Source organism: Peromyscus leucopus, chromosome 6 (assembly GCF_004664715.2).
Source record: "Peromyscus leucopus breed LL Stock chromosome 6, UCI_PerLeu_2.1, whole genome shotgun sequence".
Lineage (NCBI taxonomy): Eukaryota > Metazoa > Chordata > Mammalia > Rodentia > Cricetidae > Peromyscus > Peromyscus leucopus.
Window position 1 is genome coordinate 56,109,612 of NC_051068.1, and position 16,788 is coordinate 56,126,399.

Here is a 16,788-nt window from a genome sequence, read left to right on the forward strand (position 1 = left end):
GAAGCCAGGAGAGGTCACTGGGTCACTTGAAGCTGGAACCACAGGTGTTTATTGGATACCCAGCTTGCCGCCTAGGTAGAGGGATCTGAACTTCAGTTACCAAATGATTGAGCATCAGGTGCTCTCAATCATTGTGCCATCTTTCCAACCTCCAACAGAAAAATGTAAATACCACAGAGCTCTCCTGGGCAGAAGAAAGGGAGCTATGGGATGGGCAGTAAATATGTATGGGAGAGACGTTTATCCTGTCTCATCACCTTTGCTAATATTTGAAATGATTACCGACAATGATTAAGTAGAAAGAGAAACTTAATGAGTCAAGTACTGACTTCCAAAGTCACTGTAGAGAAGCAGAAACTACTTCTTTCCCCCCCTTTTTTTTCCCAACTTAGGGGAGAAAGAGCTTATTTTAATTTATATATTTTATTTTGTGTGTATGAGTGCTTTGCCTGTACGTGTGTCTGTGAATCATGTGCATGGCCGATGTACCCATGGAGGCCAGAAGAGGGCATCAGATGCCCTGGGACTGGAGTTACAGATACTTGTGAGCCATGATATGGATGCGGGGAATCCTCTGAAGAGCAGCCAGTGCTCTCAACCACCAAGTCACCTCTCCAGCCCCAGAAATTATATTTCTTATTGCAAACTAATAAATCCTCAAACACCCAGGAATTTACAAATGCATTTGTCACTAACAGAACATTTTGAAAATACATTTAGGGTTATTTAAAATACAAAACAATCTATCAGTTAGGTCTCTGTAAGACCTCTAAATTACAGAGAAGTTTGTGTTTAATATGCTATCTTCTAACAAAAAGATGTATTAAATTTAGGATTTATATGTCCAGTACACAATATTGTAATTTTCACTTATTTTTAGTAATTAAAAAAGACAAATAACATTGCCTGGATATACAAGTGATTCTGAATAAGTATTTAATTTTAAGAAAGAGACTTTTTATTGTCATCTAATGTAACAACTCTTAAGGAGCCAAGAAAGATATTTTGTAAAGAGAGTATAACATTTCATTTGTGTAAAATTATATAAAATGCAGTATTAATGGAATGTGTATGAGCTTTCCAAAATGATCTTTGTGTGCAAATTTTGGTCACTTCTAATAAATTTACACACTAATTCCTAAATAATTGCTATTATTTTGCTTTTAAAAATATTTTTTGAGGGAACAGAAAAGTGGCTCAGTTGTGAAAATACTTGCTACTCTTCCAGAGGACCTGAATTCGGTCCCCACACTCCCTTCAAAACAACAACAACAAAAACCAGCTCACAGCCTCCTACAGTTCTAGTTCCAGGGGATGTAGTGTCTTCCTCTGCTCTCTACAATCACCTGAAGAACGAACACACACACACACACACACACACACACACACACACACCAAACATACAAATGTAATAAATTTTTAAAAATGTATTTTAAACATAAAACAAAACATATAGTTAATTTAAAAACATTTCAATGTGACATCCCTGGAAGGCCTGCTCTTTTCTGAAGGGAACTGGAGGAGGAGTGTGAATCTGGAGGAGAGGGGAGGTGTGTGTGTGTGTGTGTGTGTGTGTGTGTGTGTGTGTGTGTGTGTGTGCGCGCGCGCGCGCGCGCGCGGTCAGGGAAGAGAGGAGGGAGGGGAAACTGGTCAGGTGTAATATATGAGAGAAGATAAATAAATAAGTAAACAAATAAAAAATGGATAAAAATTCAACAACTTGATCTAGATACTTTTGCTTTGTCATATTCAACAGATTTTAATAAGATAATTTTACTATGAACAAACTTTCCTAGAAAGAACAGCTTCCACTGAACCTTGTGCAAAGCTGATTAACAGATCTGAACTTCGATGAGGGAGATGTTACAATGTTGCAAGTCCAGAGCCAAATGATCTTAGGCAACCTTTAGCTCCTCCCTAGTAGCCATTTATCACCTACCACTCACTGTAGATGACCTAACATCTTTCTGCCTGTTAGGTAAATCCACTGGAATAGAGAAACAGAACACTGGCTTCCAACAACTAGTATTGTTCATAGTATAGCTTTCCCAAAAAGCTAAGTATGCATCTGAGGCCTTGTCTAGTTGGGGCGATTACTACTGTGATGAAAAGAAAAAAAAAAGCAACTTGCAGAGGAAAGGGCTTATTTTGCTTACACTTCTATATCACAGTTCATCACCGAAGGAAATCAGGACAAGGAGGGCAGGAACCCAGAAGCAAGAGCTGACACAGTGGCCATGGAGGAGCGCTGCTTATTGGCAGGCACAGTCTACTTTCTCAGAGAATCCGGGACTACCAGCCCAGGGGTGTCCCAACTCAAAATGGGCTGGGCCCTTCTGCCTTTAATCACTAATAAAGAAAATGCCATACAGGCTTGCCTGCCCACAACCCGATCTGATGCAGGCATTTTCTCAACTGAGGTTCTCTCCTCTCAGATGACTCTAGCTTGTGTCAAGTAGACATAAAACCAGCCAGGGGAGACCTATAGAAAAGATTTCCCCACTTTTCTGGAACCCACCTATCTCATGTTACCAGCAATGTATTTAAAAGCAGTCTTGATTTTCTTTATTCTGTTAACTATACAACTTCATGAAACTATTACAACATTGGCACATGGAATTTGAGGTAACCTGAATCTGTGTTTCTGGCCCATGGTGACTCACATTTGGCTCTAAAATGATTTCTTACTCCTTTTTAGGTGAGAGTTGATTGTGTGTTAGCAGTTACAATACTCAACTTGGAGCCCCAAGAATGATCTTTTCACGGGAGGAATCATCCAGATTACAGCCAGGAACTAATAGAGTAACACAGGCCCTTTGTGCCCAAACTGTACAGAGTTATCTCCACAGGTGAATGTGGGGGGCCTCCTTGGTTTGGCTCAGGGTCCACTTGTTTATCATGAGCTGCTTGCTTAGGATCCTATTGGGTGAGGGTTGCTTTTAAAGCCTTTAGTTTAAGGTATCCATTTGTCTGTTCGTTTGTTTGCGTTGAGAGCATTTTTTTGCTTCCCGACCATTTGGTGTTAATCTGATTTAAGGGTGTTTCTATTTTCCTCTTGGGGCTGTGATAAGACACTCTGACCAACAGCAACTTGCGGAGGAAAGAGATTTAGCTTACACCTTCAGTTCATGGTCCCCCACTGAAGGAAGTCAGAGCAGGATCTGAAGCAAGAACTCCAAGCAGAAGCCATGGAAGAAGACTGCTACAGTAGTGAGCTATCCTTCATATACAGCCCGGAGCCATCTGCCCTAGGAACGGAGCAGCCTCCAGTGGGCTGAGCCCTCCTCCATCAATGAAGAACCAAGGCGATCCCTCACAGACATGCCCACAGACACCCTGATAGAGACAGTTAATCAACTGATACTCTGTGTCAAGCTGAAGTTAATTCTAACTAGGGCAGGGAGGAAAGAAATATTTGGACAAAAAACCAAAACAAAACAAAACAAAAAAAACCACAGTTTTTGGTTTGTTTGTTTGTTTGTTTTAACTACAGCTGATTTTATACTTGGTGTGTTAATTTAAATTGCAAATATTTTAAAAAATAAAAAATCTAAAAGTAACTTGGGTTTTATGTTTCCTATGGGGACATTTATTAACTGTAAACTGGCTATGTGTACTTTAACTATTAATTCTAGAAAACATATTTTTTTAAAATCATAATTAGGCAGTCTACTTTAACTGGAAAGAATTAATAAAATCAGTAATTTATAAAATTTAACATGAGTATAAAACTACATCTAAGTTAAAAGGAGATGTTAGAAATAAATAGAGGGCTTGGAGAGATGGCTCAGCAGTTAAGAGCACTGGCTGCTTTTCCATAGAACCTGGGTTCAGTTCCCAGAACCCACAGGGCAAGGAACAGTCTTTAACTCAGTCCCTGGGTATCTGGTGCCCTCTTCTGGCCTCTGTAGGCACTGCATGCACATGGTGCACAGCCACACACAGGCGTGCAAAACACCCATACAACACATTTCCCCCCAGAAAATCAAAATCAGAATTTAGAAGTTATATCTGAACTAATGGTTCAGTCTGAGGACAGTCCCACACTGCATTCCATCTTTTTCAGAACTTGCCTCTCCGCTCTTTATCTCCCAGGACAGCAACATTCTTTAACAAAGGAAAGATTATGATGGCCTGTTTTAAAATAAAGTTGGAGAGAAAAGATTCCTTACTATATTAAAAGCTCCCATTTATAAAGACCATTTTCCCTTGGTAAGCCCACACCCACATTTGGGTATGCCCTATTTTCTTCTTAGAGCCTTTCTTCCTCTTAACCCTTGTGCTTAAGTTTATTAAAATATCTTTTCCTACCAGCTAGGTCTAAAATTTATTTCAGCATGGAGGCTAATTCCTCAGGCTGCTTAGATGACAATGTGGAGCTGTGTCTCTGTCCCCTCACCGTGAACATTCCTTGGGGCTCTTGCCAGGGTCCAGCCTGAAGCATTACTGGTGAGTTTGACACTTGTCTGATCTGTCTGCTAAGCATGGTTTGTTTTATTACATCCATGGATCCTTTGCTTCTGTTTTTCTGGCTGGAAGATCTACCTAGTATTTGATAAATGTGACTAGCACAAAGACAGACATCTCAGACTTATCACTAAGGTCAGATGGGACAACACATGCCCTTTGCAGGGGACGGCATCCTAACAGCTGATCCCATGGATATACTAAGCCACTCCCCTGCCTCCAAGAGGTCAGCCTGGGACTAAATGGGAAAGCTACTTAGGAGATGAAGAGTAGCCACTCACTCACTGGTGATGGACAGATTCTGAGAAATGGCCGTGGGGGTAGGCCAGTGCTGCCAGTCCCGGGTAAGGGCAGGCCTGGTTTAGGAAGGGAACCATACCCTAGACTGCCACTGGGCAGGCAGATGATTCCTGACCCAAGGATCTGAACTTCTTTTCTTTCTTTCCTTTTCTCTTTTTCTTGAGACAAGGTCTCACCGTATATAGTCGCAGCTGGCCTAGTACTCATCATATAAACCAGGCTGGTCCTGAATTCACAGAGATCCACTTGCCTCTGCTGGAATTAAAAGCATTACACCTGCTTTAAAACACAAGCACGCGCGCGCGCGCGCGCGCGCGCGCACACACACACGCACACACACACACACACACACACACACACAAAGTATGGAGAATATAATTTAGCCTCAGTATAAATTAAAACATTGAGAAAGCCATGGCTCTTAACAATATCAGAAGACACTGTCCTAAGTCTATATGACAAATATCACCTTTCAATCTTTGCTGCTACAGAGCCTTACTATATGTTAAGGAGATAAATATGTAAAGTGTCTTTTTCCCTTGGGCACACCTGGATTTCATGTAACTATCATGTGAGTCTCTGACCCAAAGAAGAACTATGCAATTAAACCTGGGGCCACTTCCATTTTTTTCATTCTTTTTTTTTTTTTTTTGTATGCTAAAGTAATTATTTTTGGCATGCTAATTAAAATGCCCACATGTAAATTTAAGTGTTTTGGTGATATATAAAAAGACCTGAAAGATGTATACTACTTTAGAAATTTGAATACTCTGAATTTCTTAAAAACTACTGAAAAAAAAAAAAAAACCTTTGGGTTCATACATTGTTTCTTAAAACTTTAAAATGTTATTTGTTTATAAAAACAGCATTCACTGAAATCATAAGATAAAAGTTTCATTAAGCTATAAAATTTAATGTCATATAAATAGACATTGGTAAGGACTTCCTCCCAAAACAGATTCTAAAGAAAAAAATAAAAGTATAATTAATTAATCAATTAAAAATATAATTAATCCATATAACAGTCAATGGATAATACAAGAAACAATGGATCCCCTCCGCCCCCAGAAATACTGTTAGAAGCCAGGCATGGTGGTACATGGCTTTAGTCCCAGCACTCAGGAGGCAGAGACGGGTGGGAGATCTCTGAGTTTGAGGCCAACCTCAAACAAAACATAAAGCTGTACGATCTTTGATGTTTTTCAATATCTACTTTTCTATACAACCATGTGTGCCTGTGTATAATCTGCATATGCTCAGATTTTCACACCCTTTACACTGTAACAACTGGGAAACCTGAATCTGTGTCCTTAGGCCGTGGGCATTCATATTCGGCTCCAAAATAAACTATTTTTGAGGGAAAAGGTTTTTTGTGTGCTGATACGACCATGAAATGATAATTTTGCTATGAGTCAGACATATATACCGCAATCTGTCTGTAGACAAATGAAACACTGTGAGTAACAAGAACCAACTCCATCACAACCACTCTTAACACTCTGCCAACTGGGAACACTTCAGTGGGAGAGCTACCTCCTCAAGTACACACAGGATGGCAAAGTCTGTGAAACATAAACGATGCCTCATATACATAGCATGCATCCCTAATGTATGCACATGCATCTACTTTAGAGCTCCCATCTCTTAAGAATTCCCAAACTCCCTGAAGCAGAGGAGACTACAAAGTCCTTCTTACCTGGTAAATATCAGAAAGACTGCTGCTTCCAGAGTCACTGGTGATGCTACATCCTGAATGGCTGGAGGAAACGTGGGTCACCTGTGGGTGGAGGCTGTCAGTGAGGTGTAGTTTTGTGAAATCTGCAGGCAGCTAGGGAAGCAGCAGAAGAAAAAGAATGGGCTTATAATTTGAATTTAGAACTTCAAAGAGACACTTTAAACTACGATACTGCACCCTACTGCAAAGCATTGAGCCAAAACTATTACTAGGAAAGATCCTTCCACTTACAGATTCAAAAACTATTCAATATTGTCCTAGTAACCCAAATCACAAAATGTTAAAGTTTATGAGCATACAATGAACCTTGATAGTATTAAACTAGACGTCTAAATAGGTGGGTTAAGTGATTAAGACACATGGATGAACATTAATTTGGTAAACTAAAATTTTCAAGTAACAAATAAATGAGCAAGTTACTCTAGTTCTATTTATTAGCAATTGCCAACCAATGCAACTTTGTAGCAACACTTTAGATAGAGAGTTAAGGGAACAGACTTCTGGCTCATTCATGCACAAATAACATTTTAAAACTTTTTGTTTTTTTTAAAGCAAGCATCTTGGAAGCACTGAATCATATTGCCACTTACAAGGTTATATGGAAAGAGATAAATACTTTCCAAGAACTTTAAATTTAAGAGTTTACAGACAACATTCACTTATCTACACACATACAAACTCTCTCCCCCTCTCTCACTCCTTGTTTACACACTAGATTTGTATACAGTACACCAAGAGTACTGACTAGTAATGCATCAGAAAACAAATGCTAGCTGGTGTGGTAAGACACCAATAGTACTCTTTCTTTGCTGCTGCGTACTGGTCCTATTTAGCTAGTAAGAATCTAAAGGCTTGCCTTAGAGACCTTCCAGTCACTCCCTACAGCCTCATCCCCTCTCCAAAAACCTAATGCTATCACATAGTGTAGAACAAGCCTTCCAAGGGAGATGCTTGGGCTTTAGTCAATAAGCCTTGGTGTCTTAAGCAAAATGGATTTACATTCCATTCATTCAGACCTGCCTAGATGTCAACCATCTCTGTCCTACATATAGGGTTAACAGTAGTTACAAGTCTATTACTAAACACTACTGTCAAGTAGTATTTTTTAACTATATGAGACACCAAGTGTGTAAGACTTAAACGAGTTTATTATACAACATGCAGTTAGACGCCAGATAAATAAAAACTCCTACATTCATAGATAACAGAGAAGTGGTGAATAAAAGTGTTGCAAACATTACCTATCTCACAAGTGTGATCACTGAAGATGCTGCGAAATACATACAACCTAGGAGAATAACCATTTCTTATAGGTGCTAGACAGATATGTAAGTACACCTACATTCAGAATCTATGCCTGTAACTGCAAAGTAAGTAACCGAAATCTAGTGATTATCACTTAGAAATCGGACTCAGATTGACATGGACCACATGGAATTTTTCAAATTAACCATGTCAAATGAAGTTACAGCTACCTACTGAATTTTTCCCTCACTAAACGATCATTTATTCAAAACTCACGGGAATCCTCTCTTCAGTATTTCCTCCCTGGAAACCCTTTCGACCTGTCTTTAGTTTGCAAAGCGAGCTGGGAGTGGTCAGAGCTCGGCTCTCCACAGGAGAGACCTGTCCAGCTTTCCCAGGTTACTGTGGGCTCACCCATGCCTGCTCATCCCCTCAGGGTCATAGCTAAGTGGTTCCCTAAGACCAGAGCAACAGTCTGTGGACTAAAAGAGAAAGGGCTTTGCTTGTAACAATTCAGCTCCATTTAACAAGTGTTTACTGCTTCCCTACTGTGACAGATGCTCAGCTAGGGGCAGGGACTACAGAGCTGAGTAAGACATCTCCAATCGAAAACGCAACCTCTGCTACGCCAGAAGTCATGGAGACAAGTGTTAATGAGCAGCAGAAAAAGAAATTAAATCGATCTTTTAAATGCATTCTTTTTAAGTGCTGGAGATCAAACTTGAGCCTATGCTAATGTCAGGCAGACTCTCCCCTCCACTACTGACCCATGCCCCAAATCCCCACACTAGTTTTAACTAACCCTTCTCACCATCTGTGTTCCGTGGGTAAGAGCACAAGATAATGATGTACTAAACTCAGAGCAAATGGTAATTAAATATTTCCTAAAATTAGAAACAGAAATACAGATGCCCTGTGTAGGAAACTTAAAAATCTTTTGCTATAATAACAACACAATTTTAAATTTCACTGAGTATGGGTATGGATCAAGGTCACAGGAAGGCAAAAGCTGTAAAAGGTGTCCCTGTGAGATACAGTGGGATGTGTATTGGTTTGGCCCTACCATGCCTCATAGAAAAGCAGCCAGAGGCTGCTGGGATAATACGAGTTTTTAAGAATCAAACCAAACAACAAAATGTGGGTACTAGAAGTACTGAGGATGACAGGTGCTAGCTCCATGCTCCAACCAGGCTTCCCAATACCAGAGAACCCAGGGAAGAGTCCCTGGGCGTCTAAATTAACATCTTCCAAACAGGCACACTCTGACAGCGAGAGTCACTATTTTGGTCCGCTCCCAGTCTGACCCAGTGCTGACTTGTACTCTGTTAGTGCACTGTGGAACGGAATTCCAGATTAAAATGGTGACAGGAATTGCCTCATGACTTCAGCCTTAAGTCTGAAGTCCTGTTAAACAAATAAATAAGGGAGTTTTGTGAACCTGGGACTATGCCCAATCATCATCTAACTAAGACAAATAAATAAAGGAAAGCTAACAAGTTTTAAACACTTGGACCTTTAAATTTTTTAACTCAAGTATTGTTTACACATATATATGTGTGTGTGCCTATACTATATACCGCACACTGTGGAGGTCAGAGGGCAGTTTGCATCAGCTGGCTCTCTTCTTCAACCATGTGGTTCCCAGGGATCAAACTCTGGCTGTCAGGATGCAAACACCTTTACCTACTGAGATGTCTCACTGGCCAACATTTTAGTCATAACACCCATATACTTACTAGACATTCATGAGTAATACAATTCAAAAGAGTCTGTTACATATTGCAGTAATATATATGAATATATTACTGCTCAAATTGTTCATGGGTCAAGAATCCTAAAGCCCTAAAAATTTACTACTGTAGACCACAAATTTTTTTTTTAGGTTGGGTTTCTTGTTTTGCTTTTTTGAGATGGGGTTTCTCTGTGTAACTGCCATGGCTGCCCTGGAACCTGCTCTGTATATACCAGGTTGGAATCGAACTCACAGAGATCCACCTGCCTCTTTGTTATTTTGAAACAGGGTCTTACTATATAGTTTTGGCTATCCTGGAATTTGATATGTAAAACAAGCTGGCCTTGAACTCACAGAAATTCTTATCATACTAGATCTGGGCTCCTGGTCCACAAAGACAATACGACAAGAGATTTCTGTAGGGCTTTGCTGTCGTCCTCCCTGTTTGGGAGTTTGGTTGGTTGGTTTTGGTTTTCTTTCTTTTTGTTTCTTTGAGATAGGGTCTTGCACTAAAGCCCTGGCTGGCCTGGAACTCATCCTCCTATATGCTGGGATTGCAGGCATGCACCACCACACCCCATTTAGACAATTTTTATGGCCCATCATTAGATGAATGACTAGACTCTAGTTTAACCACAAGCACTGCTAAATAAATAAGAAATCAGAATATTTAAACCAGGGGCTGGAGAAATGGCTCAGTGGTTAAGAGCACTTGCTGCCTTCCAGGGGGCCTGGGGTTGAGTTCCATCACCCACACGGTGGTTTACAACCTCCTGTAACTCTAGTTCCAGTGGATCTGACACCCTTTTCTGGCCTTCACAGGCACGAGGCATGTACATGGTACACAAACATAACACTGCAGGCAAAATACACATATAGATTTAAAAATTTTTAAAGAATATTTAAATGAGAAATAAATTACATATGTTTAAATCATAGATATAAGTGTCAATTAAATAAACATAAACCTAAAACAAATCATAGTTACATGAAACTTAGGCACCCCCTGTGTAAGAGCGTCTCTAATTTCATTGAGAACAAACAGGGACAAGGCCACAGCTAGCTTTAAAAGCGCTCTAGAGGACTTAAAACTTACATGTGAGTAGGTATACTTGATCACTGCTGACTTGCTAATTTAATAGATGGCATTTACAACATTACTAGTTAATATCCTCTACTAAGAACATATGAAACATCACTATGACGCTGTACAACTGGTAGAGTTCCTAAGGCTGGCGACAGTGCAGGAGACTAAAGGGTTGTCTTCCTTCCATTTCCCGTTCTCTGTGGAGAACCGCTGGGTTGGTGATTAGCTGGGCAACAGTGCCTCAGCCCTTCAATCCAGCTGGGAAGCACTTTCTGGGATTCTATTAGCAGATAGGAGTTTCATACTTCACAATGCAGATCACATCTTAAGACAAATGCAAAATATATCACCACCAACTGAATTTTGTTTAGCCAATAATTTTCTGAACTCTTTCAGTAGAGTGCACAAGACTTGGAAGACACCTGGGATTGATCCGGCCTTCCCAAGCAGCTTACCCCGAGTAACACCATCTCAGGTGAACCAATTGTCAGTGACTAAAGTCTAACTTCATATCAAGTAGATCAATGAGAGCTGACCCCAAAGTGTCCGTTCTCCCCATCAACACTGGAGTTTTGTGAACACTCTTTATGCTCACCTTTTTAAGCTCTAGAGGAAGAACTGCCATTACACTAGGTTTGTCTTTGAAGTACAAGTATGGAAGTATGATATTATATTCTCATACATCCATCACTTTTTTTAAGGTTTGGATTTCTGAGTCTAACAGTACAGCTCAAGCTGACCTCCAATCTAAGACCCTACTACCTCAGCTTCATGAATGTTGGGGTTCAGGTGAACACTACCACTCCCAGCTCATTCTTCACTATGTGGGGGCCTGTGTTACGAGGAGATAAATGAAGAGACAGACATCACCAAGATTTGTTTCTCAGCGCCACGGTACTTATGGCAAAATCTAAAGCTAGATACCAGTGTTGACACAAAGTAATTTAGAAGGTGCTTAACTACAGACAAAACACTTACAATGTGAACTCAGGGTTTAAAAGCAATTCTAGTTGTTCCTGTTGGCATAGACCTGTAATCCCAACTCTCTGGAGGCGAGGCTGAGGTTACAAATTCATAGCCTGCCTGGCTACAGAGTGATTGCAAAGCCAACCTGAGCAATTTAGTGAGCCTCCTCGCCTCCTCACCAAAAAAAAAAAAAAAAAAAAGTAATGAGAGAGCTGGATGCAGTTCAGTGTTAGAGCACTTGCCTGGCTTAAGTTCAACCCCAGCACCACCAAAAACAAAATAAATTCAAACCCACCCCCCTCACTATGTGCACATAATCCTCTTTGACCTGTTTCTACTAAAGATCAGTCTATGTTATCAGTTTTTACTTTTCAGATAACATCTTGAAGAATACCAGGAAAACTAAACACTATTGTACATCAGAAATAATATTTAAGTATTCCACAACTGCTCGCTCTATCCAGGCCCTAGGTAGAAATCTGTCCTTGAATGCTTCATTATCAGTTCCTACAAAGGAAAACAGTTTTGTACGATATAAGACTACTTTTCTTTTTCCTCCTTTTGGTGGCAGTGGCAGGGTGGTGGTGGTGGTGGTGGTGGTGGTGGTGGTGGTGGTGGTGGTGGTGGTGGTGGTGGTGGTGGTAGTGCTGGGGTTTGAATCCAGAACCTCAAATGTACTAGGGAAGTGCTTGCCCACACATCTCCAGGCCCACAATGTCAATTTCTTTTGCTCACATACATACATAATGCGAAGAAGAGAACATTTCCTACATGCATGATGAGGCATATGATTTTTCTTCTAGATTCTTCTAAAAATTTCAGACACTGTAACTTTTCTTCTACAGAAACCTGCCAAACCCTAACAATGTATGAGACTAAAGCACTCTCTAAGCTCCTACCACGTACACCAGACATAAGCCCAACATTAGACCCATATGGATAACCCTCTGTTCTCCAACTTCTCAAGTCAGGTGACTATGGACAAGTTAGTTCATTTCTGCGCACTTGTGTCTTCTATGAAGTGAAAAGCATATAATGAAACCTTCACTGCTTCCTTCTTTACCGATCTGCTCATAAACGTTCTGCTTATGAATAGAGCATCTTAGGCGCAGCCACAGCTAACACTACTAGTCTACTAACTCAAACACTCTATGGCTCCCGAAAGTCTACGTAAAAGATCTCAGTAAATCCTGTTTGTGTAGAGGAGCTCACTGCTTCGTTCAAAATGATTAACATCTTAGTTCCTCTGTGCTTTCGGGGTATAGTCTTACTATGTTTGTTTGTAAATGCCTACATCCATGTCTGCCCAGACGTATACATTTAACCACAAAACTTTATTTGTGCCACACAGATGCTGCCTCCAGGATGGACTGAATAGAACACCACTGGGGAGCTTGAAGAGGGCCTGTGTTCTATCCCAGGGCTCTCTGTTATTTTCCTATATTATAGTGCTTTAGAAGCTCTAACAGAGTCTCTTTATATAGAGATATGGCTTAATGTTCATAAGGATTCCACATGGCTTTCTGTCTAACTATGAACCTTTACATGCTAGAATTACATGTTGAAATTTGGTACAGGTTGAGTATCTCCAATCTGAAAATCTGAAATTGGCCACTCCTGGCACTACAGATAGAATATGTCATATCTGACCTCATGTGATATCTTAGTCACAATTCAGGTGTGCTAAAGACATTGTATAAAACCACTTTTAGGCTATTTAAAGCTCATATAAAATATGAATGGGTCTCATAATTTGGCTTGGGTCCAGGATATCTTATTGCATATATGAAAACATTCCCACCCCATCTCACTCCCCCTAACAGAATCCCAAATCAAATTTACTATTGGCCCCAAGTATTCAGGGTAATGGACACTTAACCTGGATGCAGGAGCTTTCTCCCAAGGCAGGAAAGCCATCTTCATACATTTCTCAAGTTTAGAATTAGAAACTTCATTGCTCACGCTGTTTGGCAAATCTTTTCTCTCTTTGACAACTTCTCGTGCAGCCCAGGCTGGCCTTGAACTCACTACGCAACAAAGATGACCTTTAACTGCTGATGCAGTTACCACCTGACTTCTGAGATTGTGGTAAAGCCATGCTGGGGATGGATCCCAGGGCTTTATGTCTGCTGGACAAGCACTCTACCAACAAAGCTACGTCCCCACTCCATTGGCTAACTTTTCCTAAAATGTAATACCAACATTTGTGAGATGGGGGTAATCTGAACACAAATAGCACGCCTGGTACCCCAGAGGCAAACAAATTAGTAAACTGGTAGAAGAGAGGCCTCGGTCATAAAAGACTGATACTCTCAAGCAAATACTTTGGGAAAGTCTTTTCTATTGGATGTTGAAATGAAACACTGGGTAGCAGAACATCTAAATGGAGTTCTACTCAAATGGAAAAGTAGAATTCTTCAGTGGAGTCACAGAGCGTGTGGTTCAACGTAAGTGTCATATATCCTCAACTGCAGGGCTAAATTCCGCTCTTTCAAACTCAGGAAATAAGACGGACTGTATCCAGACACTACGTGCCAGGACCTTTCTAAGTTATGACATACACATTTATTATTTCATTAATTTTGACAACACTCTTAGGAAGTCAGGAATATAGAAGAAACTAAGACACAGAAAAGTTAAAAGATAGAGGTTCTCCCATCACAAAACAAATTCATCCAAACTTCACACCAGCATGACTGGCAGAGATGCAGATGTCACAAAGCCAGTCTGAGCCATCGAATGGGTTCAAAATCTTTGAGATGTTTTCCAGACAGGATGGAGTGCTCTGTGTCATCAATGGGTTCCATTTATTTCACTTTTATTAACTATTCTTCACAGTAGTAATTATTTACTGCTTTCTTTTTAAATTGATCTTTAAAATATTTATGGAAATATACAGCAATTACATGTTTTAGGCCACACACCCAGGGACCATCACTGAAATTGTGTGAAACTTCTTTAAGTCCTTTATATCAATGTTGTCCCTCAGCCCCATGGGCAGGGGTCACTTTTGCTTTATGTTCCTTACTGGAAAAGTACATTTTGTTCAAGTATTTTTTTTTAAGGTAAAAGCTACCTACATAAATAAAAACATAATAATAATAATACCACCTTGAGATAGATTAGAGAAATTCTTTCTGACAGCTAATTCTAGTGGAAGTAAAACCTTGCCTTTTACATATATGTACCTGAAGATGGGAGGGGGGTGCTAATACACTGCAGAAGAATCCCACTGACTTTCGTCCACTTATAAACACTTGTGGGGGGAAAAAAAAAATTGCGTGGAGAAATTCCGAAATCTCTCTGGATTGTGTGGTCTAAGAAGCTTTGATGGAAGGCATGGCAACTCTGTCAAGTCACTGTCTCCAGAAGCCTCTGTGCCTCATCTGCTTCCCTTCCCTCTCACCTCTTTCTTCCTCTCCTCCCCACACTTAGATCTGTATGAAGACCTTCTCCTAATAAACTCCAAATTTGCTTCATAAAAAGATACATGCCAACTGTTGGCAATCATGAGACTTAAAATTCATCAGTGGGCTGGGGAGACAGATCAGCAGCTGAAAGTGCTCACTATGAAAGTCTATGACTTCACTTCCATCCCCAGAAGCCACAAAAAAAGCCCAATGCAGTGACACTTGTCTGTCTTATGGTGAGTGAGACGGGAGGCAGAGACAGAATCTGCAGGAAGCTCACTAGCAAACTGTCCAGTGGCAGAAACAAGAGAGACCCTACCTCAAACAGGGTGGAAGCAGAGAACTGTGAAAGGCTGTCCTCCAACCTCTACACACAGACTGTGGCACACTCACTGTGGTATGTGTGCACACCCACTCACACACACATGCATACATGCTATAGATCTTTTTTTTTAAAGTTCACCTAGTTAGCATGCCACCTACTTTAAACCACATGCTAACTCCTTTACATGTTTTCTCTTATTGTTAATGACAATCACCGTCATTATTTTGAATGTATACACTAGCAAGTAGGCAATGCACTGTCTGTTCTAACATCTATGACAAGCCCAGGAGCTGCCCCTCACTGTGCAGACAGAGAAGCTCAACCCATCATATGGTTTGCCCAAAGCCCCCAGGTAAGAGGCTCTGCATGTCTGTGACTATGTATAAAGGCTAGTAACAGAGCAAAACACAAAACACAACAACTATGTGGCTGGGCAAAGGTAACACATTCGATAACGTTCTACACAGAACAAGCTTGAGCTGAGCTCAGTCTCTTGTTTTCCAGCTCTCCCATGATAGCTGCTATGGAAGCAGTAATCCCTGAAGAGGGAGGAGTTGCTGGTACTATCAGTGGGGCACTTCTAGAACCAACTACACAGCAAGCTTGATGAGCCTCAGAGGAACGGTGCTTAGTTATCCCAGATGAAAAATACTCGGTAGAGTATGGAGTTCGGGAAAAGAAAGCTTAAAAAAATCAAAGAGAAGGATTCTTAAGGGCTCTATGGAGGACTCTAAGCTGTCCTCCTTGTGAACAAAAATAAATACAGGTGTTCCCCTAACATCTCAAATCCCTGTTTAAGATGGCATAATGTTTGCATATGACCTGTGTGCATCCTCTCCTAGACCTTACATCATCTCTAGATTACTTGTAACTAATGTAACACAGATGTTACACACGGTTACAATGCATTATTTCTGAAATAAAAAAAAAAACCTCAAAATATTTCTATATTCCATGTAGGTGTAATTTTTCACTTCAAATATTTCTGAGCCAACCAACTACAGTTCGTTTGAGGAGAGAAAGCCTCACACAAAATCAAAAGCCTTAACTAGTAGGTAATTTTGAACCACTTAAAAGCTGTAGCACGCTCTTACACACACACCCACACACCCCCCACACACACACACACTTAAGCCTCTGTGCAATGCAATGGCTGGAGTGGCTAGGTAGTCCCTAGCACAGTCTTCTGACAGACACCTGGGTAACACTTCCCATCTTCTCGGATGGTTACAGAGATACCATGTAACGTGTTGAAGTCTGTGGGGTATGAGTCATCAGAAGTGGTTCCGCCACTTGTACACCTGACACTTCTACACTGATGATGATTTCCCCAAAGACCCTCTGGAATCTATTCCCTTCCCTGAGAGAGCACCTCTGCTGAAAACAATACAGCAGAGCCACACGCTTTAAAGGGGGTCGGTCAGTAACTCTCAATCAGTACTTAAGGCAGGAAATGCCCATCAGTCAAGAGCACTGGATTTTACACAAAGGATAATAGACTTCCAATGTATTCAAACTCTA

General features: G+C 40.6%; 1 protein-coding gene across 9 annotated transcripts in view; it reads right to left on the reverse strand.

The window, feature by feature from the left end:
• Rapgef2 (Rap guanine nucleotide exchange factor 2) overlaps nucleotides 1–16,788 on the reverse strand; it is a 243,942-nt gene that overhangs the window by 54,772 nt on the left and 172,382 nt on the right. For all 9 annotated transcript variants that reach the window (XM_028880097.2, XM_037206675.1, XM_028880096.2 and 6 more), the window contains one exon: nucleotides 6,464–6,595. In XM_028880097.2, the coding sequence (XP_028735930.1) occupies nucleotides 6,464–6,595 (132 nt within the window). The remainder of the gene's footprint in view (nucleotides 1–6,463; nucleotides 6,596–16,788) is intronic.